This window comes from Festucalex cinctus, chromosome 1 (assembly GCF_051991245.1).
Source record: "Festucalex cinctus isolate MCC-2025b chromosome 1, RoL_Fcin_1.0, whole genome shotgun sequence".
NCBI lineage: Eukaryota > Metazoa > Chordata > Actinopteri > Syngnathiformes > Syngnathidae > Festucalex > Festucalex cinctus.
Window position 1 is genome coordinate 60,399,118 of NC_135411.1, and position 24,649 is coordinate 60,423,766.

At 42.1% G+C, this 24,649-nt stretch overlaps 3 protein-coding genes across 6 annotated transcripts in view; 1 reads left to right on the forward strand and 2 right to left on the reverse strand.

Annotated features, from left to right (window-relative positions):
- The window catches only part of LOC144002975 (histone acetyltransferase KAT7-like), a 28,663-nt gene extending 21,499 nt beyond the window's left edge, over positions 1–7,164 (forward strand). For all 3 annotated transcript variants that reach the window (XM_077498664.1, XM_077498669.1, XM_077498675.1), the window contains 2 exons: positions 2,511–2,617; positions 4,472–7,164. In XM_077498664.1, the coding sequence (XP_077354790.1) occupies positions 2,511–2,617; positions 4,472–4,570 (206 nt within the window). In that variant the 3' untranslated portion in view covers positions 4,571–7,164. The remainder of the gene's footprint in view (positions 1–2,510; positions 2,618–4,471) is intronic.
- Positions 7,165–7,362: 198 nt separating this feature from the next.
- Positions 7,363–8,934, reverse strand: tac4 (tachykinin precursor 4). Of its 2 annotated transcripts, XM_077502120.1 has the most exons (6): positions 8,834–8,934; positions 8,568–8,695; positions 8,011–8,107; positions 7,847–7,879; positions 7,711–7,764; positions 7,363–7,593 (listed from the first exon to the last, which is right to left on the reverse strand). In XM_077502120.1, exons 2-6 carry the CDS (start codon positions 8,688–8,690, stop codon positions 7,559–7,561), a joined length of 342 nt encoding a protein of 113 aa, XP_077358246.1. In that variant the 5' UTR covers positions 8,691–8,695; positions 8,834–8,934; the 3' UTR covers positions 7,363–7,558. The 2 variants fall into 2 exon arrangements, with proteins under 2 accessions (XP_077358246.1, XP_077358158.1); XM_077502032.1 differs by lacking the exon at positions 8,834–8,934 and having other exon boundaries at positions 8,568–8,750.
- Positions 8,935–21,254: 12,320 nt separating this feature from the next.
- The window catches only part of LOC144010756 (growth hormone secretagogue receptor type 1-like), a 5,493-nt gene continuing 2,098 nt past the window's right edge, over positions 21,255–24,649 (reverse strand). Inside the window, exons 3-7 of the mRNA XM_077511548.1 lie at positions 24,554–24,649; positions 24,039–24,232; positions 22,157–22,244; positions 21,674–21,868; positions 21,255–21,315 (exon numbers count right to left, since the gene is read on the reverse strand). The exon at positions 24,554–24,649 is cut by the window's right edge and continues 203 nt beyond it. Coding sequence (XP_077367674.1) covers positions 21,255–21,315; positions 21,674–21,868; positions 22,157–22,244; positions 24,039–24,232; positions 24,554–24,649 — 634 coding nt within the window. The remainder of the gene's footprint in view (positions 21,316–21,673; positions 21,869–22,156; positions 22,245–24,038; positions 24,233–24,553) is intronic.

A 24,649-nucleotide genomic window follows, 5' to 3' on the forward strand; every position in this document is an offset into this window, starting at 1 on the left:
GGAACGTAACTCTGACGTAACTGTGATTCCCTGTAGTGGGAAATGTTCTTGCGGATTTATGGAAATACTAACATGTTTAATATGTCCCTTTTTTTATTATGTTTATTGACAGTTAGAAATGTACAAATTTAAAGCATTGTGACCGGATATATCAAATTTGACACAAATCAAAATTCATACGTGGAAGTTGATTTTCGTGGAAGTTGAGGATCAGCACCTCCAAATCCGAGACCATGGTCCTCAGTCGGAAAAGGGTGGAGTGTCGTCTTCAGGTCGGGGATGAGATCCTGCCCCAAGTGGAGGAGTTCAAGTATCTTGGGGTCTTGTTCACGAGTGAGGGTGGGATGGAGCGGGAGATGGACAGGCGGATCGGTGCAGCGTCTGCAGTGATGCGGACTCTGTATCGGTCCGTCGTGGTGAAGAAAGAGCTGAGCCAAAAGGCAAAGCTCTCCATTTACCGGTCGATCTACGTTCCAACCCTCACCTATGGTCACGAGCTGTGGGTCGTGACCGAAAGAACGAGATCCCGGATACAAGCGGCCGAAATGAGCTTCCTCCGCAGGGTGTCCGGGCTCTCCCTTAGAGATAGGGTGAGAAGCTCGGTCATCCGGGAGGGACTCAGAGTCGAGCCGCTGCTCCTCCGCGTTGAGAGGAGCCAGCTGAGGTGGATCGGGCATCTGGTTCGGATGCCTCCTGGACGCCTCCCTGGGGAGGTGTTCCGGGCATGTCGCACTGGCGGGAGACCCCGGGGACGACCCAGGACACGCTGGAGAGACTATGTCTCTCGGCTGGCCTGGGAACGCCTCGGGATCCCGCCGGAGGAGCTGGTTGAAGTGGCTGGGGAGAGGGAAGTCTGGGTTTCCCTCCTGAAGCTGCTGCCCCCGCGACCCGACCCCGGATAAGCGGAAGAAGATGGATGGATGGATGGATGGAAGTTGATTTTCAAAAAGGACCAATAAATACTCTGTTTTCAAAGAATCAGAATTTCATCTCATCTCTTTATAGAGTTATCAGTCATGCACCACAGATACACTAACATTACCTAAAGACGTTTTGCTTATGAGACAACTGCATTTGTAGTCATGGGACTTGCTGTTCACAGTAGCTATTGTCATGCAAAAAAATGTTTCACTCAGTAAATAAGTTGTTTTACAAAGGAAAAGCATCAAATAAATAATAGTCCAAGATAAGGTTACCAGGTTAAACACAATGAAGAGTAGCACTCTGTTCCTTCCTTTGTTCTTTTTTTTATCTCTTCTGTTGAGGTTTGTGAGGCTGTGTGTGTGTTTGTATTTCCCATGCTTGCTTTTAGTGGAGGTAAATGTTTATAAGTCACAAAAGATAAGTCCAAGCCATATGATTTGAAAGTCAGTATACTGCCGTCATTCACCCACAAGGCTTCTATTCTGTGCCACGCCTGATGAAATTCAGGGATTTGTCTGTGCAGGGTTCTTTTGTTAATATTGTTGAGAATTTGTATTTGGACGTGGCAACCATGGTGCAGCTATTATATGAACCTGAACACTTTTCTTTGTCTTCGATGCCTGCTAGTTTGATGTAATTAAAGTGCAAGGACGTATTATTGTCTTTGGAAATAAAACATTTCATCTCAGGTATGTATTTATATATATATATATATATATATTTTTATGTGGTAGGGTAAAGAAATGGCTGTCATTGAATGAGTTTTTAATTAGTCCTCAGGCTAATCATGCTCCAAATGGTTACTGTCAACTATAAACCCTAAACAAAAAAAGACATCAAACCATGCTTGACATGGGTTCAAAGTGTCTTTAAGGCACACAAACCACCTTTCCCTTGCCTCAGTTGTAATGTCCACAGGGAATGTTAGTGCTACTGATGTGGAGCGCTTTAGCCGATGGCAAAATGGCCTTTTGAATTTTCCACTTCCTATTTCCGGCTCGTCTTTGCACTTGTTAGATGCATGGGGCTCTTTATTAAGGCTTCCTGCTTTACGTCAAATGCATGGCACGCTCTGTGCCTTCAACTTGTCGCTGTAGAAAGGTTATGCGTTCTGGAGCCGTCATTTCCTGCACCAAACCAATTTCACGCATATAAGCAAGCGCAGTGTCATCTGGCATCATCTGTAATCATGTGGGGCACAGCAAACCACCAGCACATCTCAGAAACAACTCCAAGCCTCCAATTTGTTCTTTGCACTCATTGTAGAGCCGTCTCAATGTCAGTAGATCTTTTGACTGCTGTCAACTCCACATTTTTACTTTTTCTTCTCATTTACTGCCTTCGTGTTTTTCATTTGATTATTTTATATTTAGAACCTACAAGTAATTCAGTAAGTAAGTACTGGTAAATAGAAATTGAGTGTGTAACATTTGTTAACACAAAGACCTAGTCAAAAACGAACGGAAGCTAAAACGTGTCAACTTTTGTGAAAGTTCATACAAGCACTACACGCAACCCTGAAGGCCACTTTCTTGATTGTATTACTTGTTATACTCATCCTCAATGTTTTATCTTTGTACTGTCAGAAATCAGCCAGGAGACTGCCGTGAACCCAGTGGACATCGTGAGCACGCTGCAGTCCCTCCAGATGCTCAAATATTGGAAGGGGAAACACTTGGTTTTAAAACGACAGGTAGGGTTGATCACTCTAATTGAGTATAATATTTCTATATGTGAAACGCTCTGGCAAAAAGGTCCACATGTCGGGAGGATCAATCTAGGGATATGGACAATATTAGACAGTTGGACTTTGTCCATTTTGAGATTTCTCCACAAATGATTTATATAAATATTGTGAGGATATATGCCGATCTGCTAATGGATGGATGGACATAGTAACCAAAAAAATATCGAAATACACCATTCAGCACGAAAGTGAACAGAACAATCATCTATACCTTGTAGCAGAAGATATGTTGTCATCGGTCCGGATACCGGCGAATTGTAATCAAAGACGACAGAGGTATTCTACAGGATTGCTTTCTTAATGGAAAAAAAAAAAAGGAAAAAAGAACATAAAACCTCTGTGAAATGAGCTGAAATAAAATTAAATCGTACTATAAATGAGTTTAGAAATACAGTACCTTTTTGTCTCGTACTTGTTGCTGTCTTAAATTAGATGGTTATTGTGCACGTAGAATAATCTAATAAACAGCAACTTATAAACAGGGAATTGGGAGATGAGCTTTCAAGTGCAAAATATGCTAAATTTAAGTACGTTTCTGCGCCATTCAGCATGTACTGTTTTGTGCGGAACTAAGGACAGTAAAATAATCGGCTAAATTTGGGTTGATTGTTGATTATTTTGAAAAGTACTATAATCGACCGATTAATCGGTCGAGCTCTACAAATCTGTTGAAACCCCTGGAAAAAAAGAGCTTGTTGCAACATACTTATACTTTGCTGCCACCCGCTGGCTGTTTTGTTGTAATAACTACAATTGCTTTAAGCGACCTCTTCTGGTCAGAGGGTGCATCAACGCCTTCTGTATGCTCCAACATAAAAAAATAAAATAAAAAAAACTGTATAAATACGTTTTTGGGACCATGGCAATATTTAAAATTGAACGTTTTTGTACGTTTTGGTGAGCAAATGAGTTAAGATGTTAAGATGAAGTTCATGCGTCATTTAGAACAGTAATTGTGATAGCTTTAACACTTTTATTGAAGCAACATCTTGACAAAAAACAAGTTCCAAGTACTTTAAAACATGTTCTCCCCTCGCATATGAGCTCTTGGCTTTTTTACATACGGAAATGCCGACGTCACGATGCATTTACATCAAGACAGACAGAGCATGCGAATACCGGACACAGCTGACGCTTGTTCAGATTGACAAAAGAAATATACCACTCCTGTGATTCCGAATGAAATTCCATTCGGATTCAACATTTTCATTCCAATTGAGGTGTTTATATGGAGCATTTTTATTCCGTTTGCATGTTTGGGCTCTTGGTTTTAAGATAAAGGTTAGTGGCAATGGAATTTAATTCCGTTTCCATTGCATCTTTAAACCAATACTGCCATCTAGAGGAGTCAAAAAATATCACAAGTGCTTCATGAAGCTTCATTTGTCCATCACTCCTTGGCATCAAATGGCTCCAAATCTTTACTTTTATACTGGGCAATACTTTGGCCTGAGCACATGAACAACAAATACGTGAAAATTTTAGGTTTTAAAAGAGTATAGAGTCAAAAAAGAAAATCTGAATATCGCAATTATGCCCTGCCGCAAATAGCAACAAATCCATGAGTTAAAAAAAACAACAACAAAAAAAACAGTTTGTAATTGAATAAAGAGCCCACAAATTGGAGTATTATTTTTCAACGAGACAAAAGGTGGTATTTACCCCTAAAATTCCAGACAATGAAAAACGAATTTTACATCTACTCGTGCATGAGCGACCAGTAAATTTGCAGTTTTTATTGATTTCTTGTTATAGTATTTGCTTTGTTGCTGACAAACGTCTGTTCCAAACCTGTTGTAGGACCTTATTGATGACTGGAAGGCCAAGGAGCGCAAACGTGGCAACGGCAAGACCATCGACCCCACAGCCTTGAAGTGGACGCCGCCGAAAGGGACGTAGAAGAGCATCTTTTCACACTCCCACTCAAAAAAAAAAACAGTCACATCCTCTTCTGCACACTGGCAAACACACACAAATTATTCACACTGGCACTCTTGTTTAAAAACACTTCCAGCGGCTTTCTACAAAGTCAACATTGCTCCGGCTTTTGCACTCACTCCAATGACGACAATATATTTGTTGCCTCTTCGGCTTCTGCTTATTGTTGACCCATAATACAGTCTGTGGTGTTCTCCCTTGAATGGTTGTCAACCTGAATAAGAACGTATGGAAAAATTGTAGCGGGCGGTAATGTAGGATGTGTGAAGGATCACTGCTTATCTGTCAACCTATTATGTGTATTCCTTGACTTCTCTGGCATATAACATGCACCGTTGATGAACTCTTTTCCAAAACATTTGCCTATCAAATCGATGATACATTGGATTATTCAGATTTATTTACTCAGCCCTGAAAATTGTACAAACTTGTTTTGTCCGAGGAAAAAGTATTTGTAGCCTCCTTCTGTAAATGTTCAAGAAATTGAATAGTCTGGACACAATGAATAGCATGGCAAGAGTGATCTTTTTTTGGGGGGATTTTATTTCATTTTGGAAAAGAGTGCTTCAATTACACTGTTGTCAAGACGGCACAATGCAGGTAGAAACACATAACGTTCTCAATAATAGGACAGAGCTCTGACTGGAAAATACTTGAAAATAATTGTTGAGACAAAATTCCGCATTTTGTGGATTTTATTTGAGAAGATTCACGTGAAAATTGGCCAGATTTATGTAAAAAGAGAATGTAGATGCAGGCACTAATACTCCTTTGTTTTGAAATTGTGTAACAAATGAATGCATGCCAGGTATTTCGACCTGTCACACCAGTAAGCTATAGCTGCCATTGGCCTTATTTGGACTATTGTATGTCTTTAAGAAGGGACCTGCCTTGATTTATTTTTATGTTGCTCTGCGTCATCAACAGGGCATATGTGAGATTTTCATATTTTCCTTCCCTTCAAAGTTCTCAATATTTAATCATTTCCTACCTCTTAGGTTTCACCACTGTATAAATGTTGAAATAGTTCATGTTAAGACTTTCGATCCTGTTTGTTGTGTGAAATTATGTTCAGCCTTTTTTTTCAAACTCGATTTGAGTTGTGTTATTTATGTTTTAAGAATGTGTGAAATGTTCCTTATGAATAGAAATATTTATGTAACAATACATTTAGATTGGGAATTTCTTGAACGATGTAGGGAAAAGGCATTTCCATTTGCAGTCTTCTGTTATCCTGTCAAACTGGATTTACACTGCAAGTTCAAGTGCCGTATTCCAAAATAAAGCCCTATCCATTCTTTTCCAATTTACACATTCATTTTGAGTAAAACGCTCATATCAACAGGGTATTTGATCTGCATTGCACTGATATTGATAGCTATCTGATGAACATGTTGGATTTTTATCCACATACGAAAGAGGCCTGAGTCAGATTTGAAGATATGCGATTACATGTTGTTTTTTGAGTATTTACACTGCCATGTTACATATTCAAAGTGTGCCACTCTGAGCAAAAAAGCAGAACCTCACAGTGTAAATCCAGCTGAAGAGTCGACTTAAATCATGTCACAAATGTATAGCCCCGACTCTTTCGTGTTGTTGGTGATGCAAAGAATATGGGACTGAAACAAGCAAACTGTTCTTTTCTAAGTTTGTTTCAGTAAATATTTTGTATTTTTGTCATTAATTGACTGACACTGCACACAGACTGATTTGGATAAACATACAATTAGGTTGGGACAATTTGGAAGGAGTTATTAAGAGGTTTATTATACAACCCCAAGCAAGCATTTAGCAGATTATCCTATCTTAGTCTCTTTAGCATGAAACTTGTTGACGTTTCGGGCTTCTTTTTCAAATGCTCCTTAGAAACAAATGGGATATAGCCCTTGGCTAACTAACATGTTGTGCTAATGACACAAATAAAATGTCACGTTTTTACATCGTTTCTTCTCTGAGTCGTTTCCAGTGCTAATGCTAAGCTAAAATATTACTAAACTAAAATATTTATGTTTAGTGGTACCTTCCATTGTTTTGTCAGTCCGTAATGCATCTTCAAATGTTTTTTTTCTTTCAATGTATTTTGCTTTTTACAAAAAACAAAAAAAACTAAACAATCATGTACATACGTGTTGCCAAGGTTGAAATGTGCTTATCGGAAAGTGCATCGATAAAGTTTGATGAACACAATGCATACAGTACAACAGAAGGGAAGTTTTGTTGTTGTTTGTATTGTTTTGTTTAGAACATGTTACAAATGTACCTGTTGGTCTTTGTGCCTCTCAATTTAGTAGCCTATTCAGTGAGCCAATGGCAGCTATGGACCAGCAGCTTTAGAAACACTTACAGTACTTTGGACAAGAACAGATCTCGAGTGAACTTTTCCATACAGCACCAGCGATGTAATCCCGAATCTCAAAGCACCTTGCTCTGTATTTATAGTGACACAAGGCAGCAGCAGTGACACATAACTTAGCATCGAACATGTAGCTCTGTTGTGCTTTTGTGTTAGCTTCCACCTTTTGTTTCCTCTTCAATAAACACACAATGAGGTTTCTGTGGTGTGATGTTTGTATGGCAGAATACAATGTGCATTCAGGAGAAGATCTGATGTAATGTTTAATGTAGGTATTATATTTTGAAAGTGGCCAGAAACGGTGAAAGAGTATTATTATCTGGATGCTCTGTATAGATCATTTTCCGTGGTCTTGATTGAGCAGCTGCGTTTTAAAAGCAAGAACACAGAATCAATACATTTTTAACACATTACCTTTAATTAAGTGGGAATTGAAAACAGGTCAAACATAGACAGTATTGATAACAATGTAGTGTGTTGCATGTCATGTATTTTAGCACAATGTCCTGTTGGTAAACAACATACAGTAGGTCAACTGAGACACAGTCGTACATTACAGAATTGAAACAAAAACTTTGGCGTGTGTTGCATCTTCAATACGAGTATGATTTCCACTCCTCTTGCATATCTGGGAGAACACAGCAGGAATAAACTGACATGTTGATAATAGCAGGAGATGAGGTAAGAACAAATACATCAACAATAATGGAGGAAAAAATCTATTTAGATAACCTCATATTCATACCTTCATCTAAACTTCTTCTCCCCATGAGTCCTACAAACATCTCCCCTTTATTTCCTGCCCAAGAGAAAGAAGGCATGAGTTAAAAGAAAGAGATGAAAAGTGAAATAAAACCGATATAGCTGTATGATAACATTACTTTTCCTGTCCAGACTCATCGGATGTGATACCCCTGGAAGAGACGAGGCATGCAAATGAGAACAGCATAAAATGTGCCTACAGTAAAAGGAACTCTGTGTAATCCCCTGGAAGCACAGTTATTATAACTATTATTATATTATGTAATTTTATGTGTTTGTTTACCCAAGCTCCTTCCCATCAGGCCGTGGAACTGCTGCGCTTTAGAGCGCTTAATGAGGTCTGCCAGACGGATGGTTATCCCCCTTTCTAGTGGGTAGTCCTACACACACACGCACACCCCCACAGTGGGCAACAGAGCAATTTACATGTGATCGTATTGACCAAACTCGAAGTGAACCTAATATAGGTGCATACAGAAATGGCATCATTGTGTGAATTGTAAAAGGATTCCATAAGCACCTCAAATTCCTCTGAGCCCAAGTAAATTATCACTAATCTGCACACACTGCTTCCAGTTGAGGGATGAAAAAAAAGAAGTGTAATATCTGTTCTACAAGTGCACACTTGTTGCATTACTTCAGTGCAGTACTTCATTACAACTGCCCTGATCAAAACATTGTTGTAAAACAATAAATGCATACTGATGGAATGTCAGACTCAAATATTTTTTGTAAAATTTAATCTGCTTTTCTATTGTCTATTTTGTATCATCTGTGCTCCCTAGTTGAATTAACAAATTAATTGTTTTTAAAAATGAAATTGTTCCTATCAAGTGTTACCTGCCAGTTTTCCAGGCTCCACACCTCCCTGCCCTCCTCCTGGCTGGTGAGCGGACTTCCCAGTGGACAAAGAGACTGTGTCAGCACCACCAGCAGCACAGTCGCCAACTTTCGCGCGTCCATGCTCACTTTAAGTAAGGCGCCGGTAAAAAAACAACAACTCAGAAGTCAAATTATGAACAAAAAAAGGTGCTTTTCGTGTATGTTGATCCAGAAGGAGGTTGCACCTTTATAAAGCATCTCTTGCTCCTCCCCACCTCCCTTACCTCATACACTGAGAGAAATGAATCCTGCTTCTTTGCTGCTTTTTTTCCACCCCCCCTTCTGTCTTCTTTCTTGTGTGTGCACTCGCATGTGTGAGTCAGCCATTACCACTGGGCAAATCGTACCTATAGCACCTATTATGGCCTGATTGACTCGTGACACCAGCATGACAGGCAACTTTTTCATTTCTTACAATACTTCAACCCAATATTACAACTGTGTACTATATAAGAAAAACACGTCCTGGAGTTCAATATGTATATAAAAAGACAATTATAATTGCATAATATCAAACATGCTGTTGAACTGAGCCTTACCAGATCAAATCAAATCTGAATCCCACTGAATGGAACATAGAATAGTAAACAAACAGAATACGAATAAATGAAGTGGAACAATTTTGTTCAATTCAGTGGAATTACAGTTCTATTAGATAGCCTATAGTGTGGATGTAGCTTTTGTCATATTTCTTGTAATATGTACCAACATGTAAAAGCTTTCAATAAGTACAAACTATTCATGTTCCATCATTTGTCAGGTGGCAGAGGTGAAGTGCAACAAAAAGGGTTTTTCTTTAACGTACTGTAGTGTATTTCCATGCTTGTATGCAAATATTTATTTTTAATTTTAAACTTTTCTGTAAATCCCAATTTACCATTAATAGTCTAATTATTTTATCAAATACCATTACAGTGGATATATAGTCTATATTTATGAAATGATTTTGCCATTGGGTTGATGATAACTTACACCAACTGTCACGCCGCCACCAGAGTGGCGGTTCATGCTTTTGTTTTCAAAGTCAGGTTCCCGTTTTATTTTGAAAGTATTAACTCTCCTCTCACCCCAGGTCACTTACCCTTCCTGCAGCTCACTGATTACCGGTCCACGCCCATGATCACCACCACCTGTTACCAATCAACCCGGACATAAAAGCCACCTGCATTCTCCCCTCCGTTGCCGAAGTGTCACATCTCAGTGCATGGAAGCGTCCTCACAGTCCTTGTTCCACAGTCCTCGTTCGATGTCTAGCCTTGCTTTGTCTTGCGCCCTTAGTTTGCCCCTTGTTTTCCTCCCTAGCGGAGCGCCTTTAGTTGTCCCTGTTTTTGAGTGCCCTTGTTTTATCTCCAGTTTGGAGCTTTTTCTGTTCTGCCTTTTTTCCCTCCTTGAGAGGTGTTTTTTGTTCAATTGGATTAAAGTTGCAGCCTTGTTGGCCAACTTACACTCTGCGTCTGAGTCCTACCTTCTCGCTCCGTGTCACCAACCACTAATTAGAGCAATAGACCCTTCCAGCTGACGTCACCGCTTAGCTCCCGCGCCGCAAACATCCCATGACAAATGAATGTAGAGAGCATGATTTTCGTCGAGCGTTTTCGATAAAAGGTGGGAAATATGTCAGGTGTCACAAAAAAAACTCCCAAGTAGGACACTACATTACTGCGAATCATTGAAACAAGTCGTTTGGAGCCACTAGCTACAAAAAAAAAAAATGGAGTTTGCTGGGGGGCAAAGTGGAAGCGGAAGCCTAAGGTATGTTGTTTTTGGTTGAAACAGTACATCGATCACTACTTTCATGGTGTAAATTGTCATTCATTAAATCATTTGTGTCCGTTTGCGTCGTCTTGCCGTATATCGAAGTCTTCGAGCTATCTTAGCTTGCTAGCTGCTAACAAACAGACCGCTGATTTATCAACTGTTTGACCTATTTTCTAGCTCACACTGATTGTTTTCTAATTCACTCAAATGGATGCCCTGACCATCACCGCTAGGGGCACACTTCAATGTGACGTCACACTGGAAGGGTCTATTAATCTCACAGATTTTGACAGCCGAGGACATATTAAACCGGTCGTGTGCATCTCCAAGCGACAACCTCCGATGAAGCATTTTGGACTTTTATTTTTAAATGACGGGAGTTTTTGAGGTGTTATTGAAGATTCTTATTGAATACTTCTCGACATTCTGAGACTCCCTCTCTGCGTCTGTCATGTTGTGTATTTCCAGGGATGTTCTCTCAGTGGTTGTTTTTGTGATTGCAGCTGCCTGACCTCTGAGCACCTGCCCTGATTGCCGTACCTGTGCCTCATGAGTCCTGATTAGCCAAGCGATATAGACCTTGTCATTGTATGTTGTGTTTGTCGAACTAAATCTCTTGCAAAGTACTCTCGCCCGAGCTACTTAAGACTTTGTGGTTTCGGCTCTCACCTCATTCTTTGGATTCTTGATTTCGCCTGCTGGTTGGTATTGATATTGTTTTCTGATTCTTACCGGTTTTTGTGTAAGCACTTTAAGTTCTACTTCTTGCCTTTTGCAAGCTCGTTTTGTTATTTCCCTGTCTTGATGTTTGTTTTTTGTTGTTACTTGATATGTTTTTGGTTTGGTTAGATTTCTGTATTTTTGGTGTGCTTGTGTACAACAAACCTTAACGCTGACTCATGCTTCCGTGCCTCTGGGATCCACTCCACACCTAACAGCGTCCAGACTACAAGTGAATGCCATATATACAAAGCAAGTACTGGCTGATTTTGACATTAAATGTGAGGCTAAAGTTCAAAATGGCTTGCTCACAGACTTTTTTTTTCTTTTTTTTTTTTCCCCCTTCTTCTTCCCCAGAATCATAACAAAAGATTTTCTCATTTGAAGGGTTGAGACCTATATACTGTGAACAAATTTAAATGTAGGTTTTATGTATTTTATCCTCTTGAACTTAACTCAACCTTTTTATTTAATTTAGGCCATGTTTTTAAGTGCAAACTAATATACAGAGATTATTTTGCTCAATATCAATGGAACGTAAGGGACACGTGAGCAAACGTCAATACAGTACACACGCATACCTCACTGCACAATCTATGAAGCTCTGTATGCTTGTTAGCCAAATAAGTAACGATAACACTTGCCCGACAACTATTCTGCATTTACATCATTGACATGATCTTAAATTCACTGTGGATTTAATGGTTTTGTATTTGTATACAATAGAAATGTGACCAAAGTTGAATATTCACCTGCTCTCACTCTGGTCGACATGACGCTGGGCAGCGATACGCTTCACTGAGCGAAAACAAGGCCGTTCCTCCATTATGTTGAGTCATTGTACTGAGCTGATCGAGCAACATACGTCATGAGTCAAATGAATATTCATGATGAAAGTGATGTCTGACACAAAATACAACTTCAATTTACATAGTTTGAAGAACACATTTTATGATGAGCATAATAAATAAGGAGAAATATCCATTAATGTCAATATTCCACAGTAGATGACCAGGAGCTTGAAAGAAAACCGAGATTCCGGACCAGGATTTTGTGAGACTTTTGTATATAGAGTCTGTATTGTTAAGAAGCACCATTCATGTCTATAAGATAGGTATGTTTACCATATTATTTTCAAAGGTATAGATGACAATATTGAGTAAATCTTCCGCATTGACACTTGTCAATAAGGCTTGTGGATCCATAATGCACTGAAACGAACGAATGACGATTAGGCAAACAAAGCATCTTTTGCTCTTCAGTGCACCTTTTGGGAACCTTTGTGATTAGAATCAGGAGTAAGCTAACCATAATGAAACTGAGACTAACCCACAAACGTATGCCATCACAGCTTTTTTATTTTTATTTATTTTATTATTTATTATTATTATTATTATTAAACTTAAGTGTTAACATAAACGCTTTATACCAAGCTGTATTTTTTTGTGTGTTCCAGAAAAGCCATGCTATGAAACATCTCCCTACTGATACAACACTTTTATTTTATTACATGCATATGAATGTGTATGTGTGTGGACCACAGCCAATTTGAATGCAACCTATATTACATTAAACTATATTGTATGCATATTAAGAGAATTCCCTTCAGGTGATTGATGATGCCAGCGAGCAAGTCCGCATGTTTTTTTTTTGGGTTTTTTGCACTTCATGATTAAAATCTCTCAATCATTCGCTGCACGGGACTTTGTGTTTGCTGGAGCTTTTGAGCATGTGGAATTGAGAGGGCAGAGTGATATAGTGATGATGTTGGTATTACAACTTGAATATGAGAGTATCATGGGAAGGTATCAGTGTCAAACATTGAAATCTACCACTGTGAGGCTTTTCCAAATATAGTGGCAGAAAGCAGGCGGCTTCAAGCCTGCAAAGTCCAGGTCCTTAGTCTTGAGGAAAGGAAAAGGACTGACTGCTTTTCTGCTTGGATTTTTTTTTTTTTTTTTTTTTTTAACACATCATTGCGGTATTTGTCTTGAAGCAGCAAGTAAACCTTCTGTAATTCAACCTGAAGCGATATTGGGTTTTATTGACTAACTCACTCTCTTACTGACTAACTCACTCTCTTACTGACTAGTATCCAGGAATTTATTTCACAGTAACATTTTTCACGCATTTTTTATTTGGCCCTCCAGTACTATTTTTATCTAATTAATTAATTCAGCTCATCTTAATTAGTTTTTAGACTGGGTAAGCTTGGCTTTTTTCCCCCCCAAAAAATACTTTGTATTAGTTTAGTTTTTCTTAGTTTTAGTATTGTCTTTAGTTTTTTGCTTAGTTTCAGGAAAGTAAACTACAATTCCCGGACAACTGTGCAACCTTCTTTCTTCTGTGCAACCATACAGTCAAAATGTAGAATTAACCCAAAAGCTAATGAATGAAATTAATTTAGAAAAATGAAAACAAAGAACAGTATTGCTAATTAGCAATACTGTTTCTACGAAAACTAACGATAATTAATTATCGTTAGTTTTATTATCCTTTTTGCGTGTATTTGATTGTATTAAAGTGGAATTAAACCCAAAAACATAGTTTTTTTTTTTTTTTTTACATGTCCTTTGCGGCCCGACTAGTCTAAACATAGCATACTGATAAATATTGTGTTTATGAAAAATGGGTTATGCAGAAAAAAAACGCTCATTTTATCCATCTCAGAGAGCGGCCATTTTGCCACTTGCTGTTGACTGAAGATGACCTCTGTCATGGTTTGGGGTGGTGGCGCGAGTGGGTGAGGGTGAACGTGGTGGATGGACCCAAGTGCAGAAAAGCAAGGCAGGGAGACAGACATTAAGGGCAATGTGAGGAACTTTATTTACACAAAACACGTAACAGACTGGATGGGATGTGAGAGGACTGGTCGCCACGACCAGACCGGACAAGGGGAAGCAGGTAGCCATGCTGGAGCGGGTCATGAGCGGACTGGTCGCCATGACTGGACTAAACATGGCTTGACTTGGCAGGACGTGGGCAACACACAGTGGCGAGAGGGAGACGTGGATGACTGGACATGACGAAGACGAGGGGACAATTGACGTGACGAAGATTAGGGGGACTTGATGTAAGCGAGGAAGACTTGGTGACATGGACGATTGACGTGATGAAGACAAAGGGGGACTTGACAAAAACCAAAAACGCAGTTCTTCCAACACTTGACGACAGCAACGACGGGACAGGACAGGACAGCCCAACAGTAACAATGCTCCCACCACTGACTAAATATACCAACACTAAGAAGACACACCTGGGAAACACAATAGGCTGAGGGCACTGATTGGTCACACATACTGGGAAGGGAAGACACACGCAGGTGGACGAGGAGAACTCAGGCCAAAAACACCACAACAACATCCATCCATCCATTTTCTTGACCGCTCATTCCTCACAAGGGTCGTGGGGGGTGCTGGAGCCTATCTCAGCTGGCTCTGGGCAATAGGCGGGGGACACCCTGGACCGGTTGCCAACCAATCGCAGGGCACACAGAGACGAACAACCATCCACACTCACACGCACACCTAGGGACAATTCAGAGCATCCAATTAACCTGCCATGCATGTCTTTGGAATGTGGGAGGAGACCGGAGTACCCGGAGAAGACCCACGCAGGCACAGGGAGAACATGCAAACTCCACCCAGGAAGGCCGGAGCCTGGACTCGAACCCGAGTCCTCAGAACTGGAAGGCGGACGTGCTAACACCAAAGCAACACTTCAAACTAAACAAAACTCACCCACACGGAACCAAGACATGACAACCTCAAAGTTGCTGTGTCACGACGAGGAGAGGTAGGACCCAGACGCAGGATAAAAAGGTAGGCCACAAAGGCAACAGGTTTATTGCCGGTCAGCAGCTGTCTCCTCTCACACTGAGAGGAGAAAGGGGAATCAAAAAGTGGAGAACTAAAAACGCTCCACTGGGGAGGAAAAAACAGGCAAAAGGTATAGGGGACAACAGAAGGCGCTCCGCTAGGAAGGAAAAAGGCTCAAGGCAAAAGGGGAGGACAAGGCACAAAACCAAGGCAAGACAACAAGGCACCGGGAACAAGGACTCGAGGACTGTGGGACGCTTCCATGCACTGACTGTGTGTGACACTTCGGCAACGGAGGGGAGAATGCAGGTGGCTTTTATTGTGGCAGGTGGTGGTAATCATGGGCGGGGACCGGTAATTAGCAAGCAGCAGGAAGGGTAAGTGACCTGAGGTGAGAGGGGAATCATTATTTCACAACAAAACAGGAAACATGAACACAAAAATAAAAGCATGGGCCGTCACGCCGGTGGCGGCGTGACAGTACCCCCCCCCTCAATGGCCGGCCCCTGACGGCCCTTCAACATCAAAAGTCCCAAAAACAAGGGCGGGCGGAAGGGGGCACGGAGGTGGGAACACGGCCCACCCATCCGTCCCAGACCAAAGGCAGTTCAGGAGGGCGTCCATGACGCCCGACGAGAGGTGAAGGCAGCCGCAGCGCTTGCGCCGCCGGGACTTTGGGCGGCGCCTGGCGAGGCTCCCGGACTTTGGGCGGCGCCTGGCGAGGCTCCCGGACTTTGGGCGGCGCCTGGCGAGGCTCCCGGACTTTGGGCGGCGCCTGGCGAGGCTCCCGGACTTTGGGCGGCGCCTGGCGAGGCTCCCGGACTTTGGGCGGCGCCTGGCGAGGCTCCCGGACTTTGGGCGGCGCCTGGCGAGGCTCAGGGTCTTTGGGCGGCGCCTGGCGAGGTTCAGGGTCTTTGGGCGGCGCCTGGCGAGGTTCAGGGGCGAGAGGCCGCAGCAGGCGAGGTTCAGGGGCGAGAGGCCGCAGCAGGCGAGGTTCAGGGGCGAGAGGCCGCAGCAGGCGAGGTTCAGGGGCGAGAGGCCGCAGCAGGCGAGGTTCAGGGGCGAGAGGCCGCAGCAGGCGAGGTTCAGGGGCGAGAGGCCGCAGCAGGCGAGGTTCAGGGGCGAGAGGCCGCAGCAGGCGAGGTTCAGGGGCGAGAGGCCGCAGCAGGCGAGGTTCAGGGGCGAGAGGCCGCAGCAGGCGAGGTTCAGGGGCCGAAGGCCGCAGCAGGCGAGGTTCAAGGGCGGAAGGCCGCAGCAGGCGAGGTTCAGGGGCGGAAGGCCGCAGCAGGCGAGGTTCAGGGGCGAGAGGCCGCAGCAGGAGAGGTTCAGGGGCGAGAGGCCGCAGCAGGAGAGGTTCAGGGGCGAGAGGCCGCAGCAGGAGAGGTTCAGGGGCGAGAGGCCGCAGCAGGCGAGGCTCAGGGGCTTGAGGCTGCAGCAGACAAGGCTCAGGGGCGAGAGGCTGCAGCAGGCGAGGTTCAGGGTCCTGAGGCCAGTCCGACCCATCACTCCAGACGCCACGGACCAAAGCCAGTACTTCCTTTAGCTCGGCAATGGCTCGGGCGCCGGCTTCAAGCCCCTTCCTCTGCCAGGGCTCCAATTCGGACATTCCTGCTGGGTCCATGCTGGCCGAAGTGTACTGTCACGACGAGGAGAGGTAGGACCCAGACGCAGGATAAAGGTAGGCCACAAAGGCAACAGGTTTATTGCCGGTCAGCAGCTGTCTCCTCTCACACTGAGAGGAGAAAGGGGAATCAAAAAGTGGAGAACTAAAAACGCTCCACTGGGGAGGAAAAAACAGGCAAAAGGTATAGGGGACAACAAAAGGCGCTCCGCTAGGGAGGAAAAAGGCTCAAGGCAAAAGGGGTAACTAAAGGCGCTCCGCTGGGTAGGACAAGGCACAAAAACAAGGCAAGACAACAAGGCACCGGGAACAAGGACTCGAGGACTCGAGGACTCGAGGACTCGAGGACTCGAGGACTCGAGGACTCGAGGACTGTGGGACGCTTCCATGCACTGACTGTGTGTGACACTTCGGCAACGGAGGGGAGAATGCAGGTGGCTTTTATTGTGGCTTGATTGGTGGCAGGTGGTGGTAATCATGGGCGGGGACCGGTAATTAGCAAGCAGCAGGAAGGGTAAGTGACCTGAGGTGAGAGGAGAGTTAGAACTTTCAAAATAAAACGGGAAACATGACTATGAAAATAAAAGCATGGGCCGTCACGCCGGTGGCGGCGTGACATGCTGAGGTAAAGACCAATCAGTGGAGCACATTGAACATATTATAAATACATTTTCAGTCAATTAAAGTTCATTTAAATTTTGGATGGACAGTTCGTAAATCTTGACTGGCATTCTTTCGTGACTTAAAATAAATCGAATGTTTCTCCTGTAGCTTAGATCTTAATCCTTTCTTCATGTGTGCTTTTTTTGACACAGTAATTGGGCAGCATCTCAATCCAATAGTCCCCCCATTGTCCTTTACTGTTCCATAATTAATGCTCATTGACATTCTCCCTCTCACAGGCGAGGCTGCCACCCGGTGCAACTTTCACCACCTTGTTTGGGGACTCAATGAAATCTGTGCGTTCTTCTAGAAGAGGGAGAATTGCATATGGTTGTTTCTGGTGATTTGAGGCTCTAAAACATGTGCACTCACATGTGAGATGAGAATAATGTATCAATGTGTGTGTCCAAACTGCACCCAGGTGATGCTAGATTAATTGAGTGCTTAATTCTATTGAAATACTCTCCTGCTAAATGGTGTTCAGCTCCACTGAAATGCACCGACATTTCTTGAATTTGTATCAGTAGGCCAGAAACACGGCGCTGATTTCCCCACTGTACCGTGTGCTCTGAAGTGCTGCTTTGTTTTTGCTAATTGCTTGAGTGCCATTTTTATGTGGTTATGCGCAACCAGAGAGATAGCAGAGAATAAATGAAAATGCATATTTCTTCCCAAGTTCTCACTTCGAGTACACCGCCAGGAAAGAGCCATTTCATGCACGCATAATAATCTTTAAGGTGGAAGTTGTACCAAATTAGGTTTCCTTGGGGAGGGGATGTTGCGCCTGTATTAGTGTAATTAACTGTAGTATAGACATCACATGTCACGCCGCCACCGGTGTGACGGCCCATGCTTTTGTTTTATTATCCATGTTTCCTGTTTTACTTTGAAAACCCTAACTCTCATCTCACCCCAGGTCACTTGCCCTTCCTGCCGCTCCATAATTACCGGTCCCCGCCCTTGATTATCACCACCTGCCACCAATCACCTACAGCAATAAAAGCCACCTGCATTCTCCCCTCAGTGCCGAAGTGTCACAGTCAGTGCATGGAAGCGTCCCACAGTCCTTATGTCCTCGTTCATGTTGCCAGGTGTTTTTGCCTTGTTTTTGTGCTTTTTCCTCCCCAGTGGAGCGCCTTTTGTTACCCCTTTTGCCTTGTGCCCTTTTTCCTCCCTAGCGGAGCGCTTTTCGTTGTCCCCAGTACCTTTTGCCTGTTTTTTCCTCCCTAGTGGAGCGCTTTTTGTTCTCCACTTTTTTGCTTCCCTGTTCTCCTCTCAGCTTGAGAGGAGACACCTGTTGGCCGGAAATAAACCTGCTGCCTTGGTGGCTTACCTTACGCCTGCGTCTGAGTCCTACTTTACCTCGCCTTGTCATCACAGGCTATTGTCATTATACATTGGTGTACCCTCAGGGAGAGAAATTATACTGACACCAATACTAAGTTATATCAATTAGTCTCACAACTACGGTTGGAAATCAAAAAGTAATTCATTACTAAACTTGTTTGTTTGCTTGTCTGACAATTACACTTATCAATTCCTCTTACGTCACACAATTGATTCATGACATCACATGCAGACATACAGGGAGGCCAACAGTTTGGACACACCTTCTCATTCAATACATTTGCTTTATTTTCATGACATTTTCATGTACGTTGTAGTCTCACTGAAGGCATCAAAACTATGACAACAACTACGACAACTGACGAACACGTGTGGAGTTATATACTTAACAAAAAAAAGGTGAAAATAATCAAATAAATACATAAATAGGTAACTGTTTTCTCTGATTACTTGTTTGCACTTTCATGGCATTCTCTCGATGAGCTTCAAGAGGTAGTCACCTGAAAGGGTTTTCCAACATTCTTTAATAAGTTCCTAGAGGTAAGAATGCCAAGAGTATGTTAAAAAAAAAAAAGTCACCAGAGCAAAGGATGGCTATTTTGAAGAATCGATAATATAAAACATGTTTTCAGTTATTTCACCTTTTTTTAAGTACATAACTTAAGTGCATAATTCCACATCAGTTTATAAATAGATATGTCATATCTTCAGTGAGAATCTACAAAGTAACCAGTCATGAGAATAAAGCAAATGCATTGAATAAGAAAGTCTTCCCAAACTTTTGGCCTGTACTATATAATATTTTTTCTATATAAAATAGTCATTCATTTTGTACAATTTTAAGAGATACTATTTTGGGATATAAATCATTTTTAGGATATAAAGTTAGCTTTTTGCGGATGCAAAATGTTGGCTAGCATGATGCAGAAAGATCATTTGTATTATCGTATCGTTGGAGCATAATGATAATATCAATGATATACAGTACAGTATATCATTTGCATTATGTTCATCCACTCATCCAATTAGAATTGATAAAGAATCAGATCAATAAGCAGTATCTTGTAATGTAGGGGTCTCCAAGTCCAGTCATCAAGAGAGTTTGTCCATCTTTGCTGAACATTTGATTCAGGTGAGTTGGAGGAGGAAGATATATGGAAAAGAGGCTGCATACGGGCTCTTAAGGACCGGACTTGGAGACCCCTACTGTAATGGAATTGGAATCTCTAAATTGTTATGAATACCCACCCATCTCTTGGGAATATCGCCTCACCTGCCCTTTTCGAAAATCTTTCAGTTGCATGTAATTTTCAGTGAAGATATGATAGCATTTGTCCTTTGTTAAAATGTAAATGTAAAATGTGTTACAAATGAAAGCAGCCTACCATATGTGGGTTTGGTTTTACCACACCTATTCAGTACTACAACGCGCATTATTCTGAGTCTTTGTATAAATTCAGCGCTTATTGTCAAATATATTTAATGTATTTAGAAACAAATCACAAAAAAACACTTCACATTGTCTGTAAAAATAATATTAACTATATATGTATGTGCATGTGTCTCCTGTAAAATTTTTGTTAAGTGGGCTCTTACAAGCCCTGCATTATAGCCTTAGCGTCCGAGATGGTGGAAAAAAATAAGATGGGAAAACCAGACGTGTGAGTTCATTTTTAATCACCCCAGTGCCATGAACCAGAACCAGAGATTCCTCCTCCACATACAGCAAGCAATTCAGACAACTTTCCTCGCGCAACCCACTTAAATAGTGGGGTCCACAAGGTGACAGATTTATGAAAAACATTCTTAATATTATTTACATTCTTAGATATATACACACTAGCAGTAGCAATACATTACATGTTTTTGTTCTTTCAAGTTACACTTTAAATGTATTTTCTAGTTTGAGTCCCCCCAGTTAAATCTCCCTCCTCCTGGATACTGCTTGGAAGACTCCAATCAGAGTTATGATGTGCACCTGACCTGCACTCAAATGGGCGTGCCTCAACGCAAGTTTTCCACCAATCACCACAGAGAAAGGAGAAACTCGTGAGAAATTACGAAACAAACCAATTACTTTTATGTGAAAACTATAACTAAAGGATCCCATCAGCTAACACAAATGGTAATGTATTAATTCAACTGATGACTTCAAATGTACGTATGAATGTAAGCAAAGCATAAACACTATTTAAATAAATATGCAAAATAAGAGGTGGGAAGCTTGACTTCCACGGTACCTATTCATCGAAGGAAGGTGGACAGCTCCCTCCGTTTTTGCTTATGCTTTGCTCATTGCTGTATGAATAATTGGACCATAGCGTCATCTAGTGGTGTAAATTGTCAGTTACAACAGCGACGAGAACACGGGTCTGAGCGAGACCAACTTGATGTTGGTCACAGTATGTGAGGCATTGTAATGCACTTTGGGCATCATATGGTGTAGTTAAAGCACTATTAAAAACAAGCAAAAACAGTTATTTTAACAACAGCAACATTTGCAAACAAATAAAAAAACAAACAAAAAAAACCCAGGTGAGATACCAGATGAGTTTTGCTCATGTAATCTTATAATATATCATATGATAGCAGACAATAAACCTGAATGATTACCTCACTCACCTGAGTAGTCACTATCAATTTTATAGATTCATATTGTTGCTTTCCAACAAAACATCAATAGTGTCAGGATGGGCCTGGTTCACAAATATAATCCAATCAATTGTCCTTTAGCCTAAGGCTGCCCTGCTTTCCAAACTTCAGGAGAACCATTCTGAAGCTGACAACACAAGAACAATGCCATTATCAATGTGGAGGGGATCAAATGAAGACATTTATCAGTGTGTGGAACATGCCATATAATAGACAGCAAATCATGTGTGGAGTGGACACATATGTGTCTGTTTTGTACAGTGTACATACGCCATATTTAACCCTCTTTAAAAACATCAACACATGCATGATAATAGCATACAATAAATAGAGAAGTGCATGGTATTTAAAAAAAAATGTAGATATAAGGACTGTTTAACTCCTGTGTTTGTTTATGCTTGTAGGTCTTGTGTACAGCACATTATTGAGTTACCTTGTGTATGATTTGTGCTAATGAAATAAAACTGCCTTGCCTAATATTTTACAAATTGGAAGTAGTGCGCTGGATCTCCAGTGCCTCCAAGTGCCGGCCTTGTCTTTCTGAGTGTGCCTGTAAGAGGCTGTGTACGGCATGTCTATACCTGGCTGACATCACGTTGTACAGTAATGGATTGACAGCAGCACTGAGGTAGTAGAGCACAGAGGAGCCCAGGTTTAAATACTGTGATAGATAGTATAGAAAATACAAATGTGTGTCATTGTGTGTGTCGTTAGTGAAGTGTGTGAGGTCGCTTTGTGATTCTGTGAATGCAAGTGTAGATTGTTTTGTGTGTACTGAATCTTTGTGTTCTACAGTGTTTGTAACTACATCTGGGACTCTTTGACTACTTGGATCTGGTTGTTGACTTCTGGTGGGTGGTTCAGAAGAATACGCCGACATAGTATTAACAACATGCAGGTCTGATGTAGCAGCTTTAGTAACATTGCGAATGTTGTTGACAGATTCATCACTGCTGACAGTCTGTTGGTCACTCCCGGTGCCCAGGGAGAAAAAGAATATCGTCCGACCAACGTGGAAGGGCAGCCAGCACAGGACAAACGCCATTACGATTACTCCTGTGAGGACAAAAGAGTTAGCGAGAGAAGACAACAACATCACAATTGTTATTTTTCTCAGAAACATAAATGTATTAGCGTAGCTGGTTATTACGCCCGCAGTATACTGAAAATATAGACAAATATAAGGTTGGTCTCATCTTTGTAATTGTACAGCATTTGGCACTCTTTTGAGGTGAATGTTTGGTCTGCAGGAACTCCAACTCCCAAATTGAGGATGTGCATATGCCATCTCGGGCCTGGAAAATTAAACTTCACGAAAGAATCTTCCCAAAAAAATTGTTGCCTCAATTTGGACAAAATAAGCCTGGAGTGGCTTTGCGCTAGCTAAGCACATTGGGGCCTATTCACTAAAGGGTTGCTTCGCCTTTGCACGGCGCAAACCCGTAAAAATGGAGCAATCCGGGAGTGCCTAATTCACTAAACGCGCAGATGTGGAAATCCATCACGAAGTGCGCTGCCAACCAGATTGCGCCCCGGTGTGCCGGTGTTATTTGCGCGTATGTAAATAAGTTAATTTGCATACATTTGACGCAAAATATGCCCACCCCAATGCAAATGAGACTCATTGATATGCAGTGTCTAATTCACTAACGCGAGCGCAAATAGCAACATGGAGTTTGCCTGACGCAAATAACGTTTTTGGAAAGCATGTATTAACCTGCCGCAACCTCGATCCCGGGAACATGACAGCAGTGCATACGGTGACACGGTGCACATCCCTTTCTGGCTGATCACGAGAGAGAAGGAGAGAGAGAGAGAGAGAGAGAGAGAGAGAGAGAGAGAGAGAGAGAGAGAGAGGAGAGGGAGAGAGGGGGAAAATTTTCTATGTTGGTTTAGGACACATAACGTAACCCGGGCTGATTGGCAATGGTGGGGAGGCATTTTACGATCATTCTTACGTGCCAGATGCATACTGTACGCCCACGCCAACTACTGAAAATATATTTTCAAAAAACGATCGCACCAATAATTTGTATGAATGAATGACGTCATTGTCGTCCTCTCTGCTCTGTACAGCTTAATGACAGCTTAAACGCTTCCTCTCGGTCCAACCTCGCTTTCTGATAATGTCATCTTTCTCGCAACTGTTAATATAACAACCATGTTCTCGGCGAAAATCCATTGCCATGTGTGGTAAATCAGGTGCAAATTTACTCCAAGCTGTCAGTTTTGTGGGCGTGTTTGTCCCGGTATATGATTAGAGCATATAGTGAATAGGTGGGTAACTGGGCGCAGACTGCGGGTGCAGTTGTGATGCAATATTTTGCGCTATTACCGGATGCAGCGCATTCTTAGTGAATATGCCCCATAGTCCAATGGCTGAGTCCAAGTCAAGTCCGAGATGACAACAAAAGCGTGTCGAATGGCACTTAGGGGAAAATGTCCATGCGGATGGCAGTGAGCGGCCAAATCTGTGTTTTGTGATGTGTAAGCCACATACACACAGTATAAGGTGTATTTGTATTTTTTTTTATTTTTACACATTCTGTGCTTTGCTTCCAAAAGTTAAAGGAATTTTAGTATCAAGCAGCACACACTCTCTGATGAGTGATATTCAGCTGATTTATAAAGTATGCTATAATTCTTGTTTTTTGCGATGTCATAGAGATGTTATGATAACATTTTGAAATTGTTGTGAAATTGCATAGCTTACATTCACTTCTCTTAAAACATAACAATGTTCATGTTGTTTATGTTTTTACAGCTATTTACAGGTCCGGACAAGGGGAAGTCCTACGATTACAGTACAGTGCAGTACGCAAGTACCCTACTATTGCCTTAGATGCTCACCAAGCATTTTGACAGTGTGTCGATGACTTTGGTCTCTGCGGCTGCTCTGAGGGCGTAACCAAAGTGTCCTTCCAATCATACCATAGACCAGTCCAAGGATGCAGACCGGTACCAGGAAGTAGAGGTTGGATAGAATCATCATGGCTGACAGTAGGCCCGAGGAAATGGCGTACTGTGTGCAACGGCACTCCCTTCTGTCAGTCCAAGTTCCGTGCCGATTAACACTTGCTTCCCTTCCTCCTCCTTCGTCTTCTTTCAGCTTGTTTTGCTGATAAACTTCCTTCACGTCCTCTTGTTTTTCATCTTTTATTTCACCTCTGAGTTTTTTGTTGCGCTCACCTATTGCTTCCATTCCTGCTTCTTCCTCGTCAAACAATTTCAACCTTCTTGCTCTTTCACTCTTCCTCTCTTTTTCTCCCCATTTTTGTTCATGTAATTCTGCCTCAAATGAAGATGACATATGTCTCCCTTCATCTACTGTAAAGCCAACTGGTTCATCAACCGCAGCCATCCACCTTCCATTCTCTCCCCAACCATTGACTCTGAGATCTTCTTGTCCAACTTCCTCAACTCCAACCATCAGCCACACAGGTGCTGCACTGACTGCTGCA

Excerpts from the sequence above, each read along its gene's own strand:
- tac4 (XM_077502120.1), bottom strand. The coding sequence starts at position 8,690 with ATGGACGCGCGAAAGTTGGCGACTGTGCTGCTGGTGGTGCTGACACAG. Across the intron at positions 7,765-7,846 it reads GATGAGTCTGGACAGGAAAA|GAAATAAAGGGGAGATGTTT; the intron begins GTAATGTTATCA and ends TCTCTTGGGCAG. Across the intron at positions 7,594-7,710 it reads GAGAAGAAGTTTAGATGAAG|ATATGCAAGAGGAGTGGAAA; the intron begins GTATGAATATGA and ends GTGTTCTCCCAG.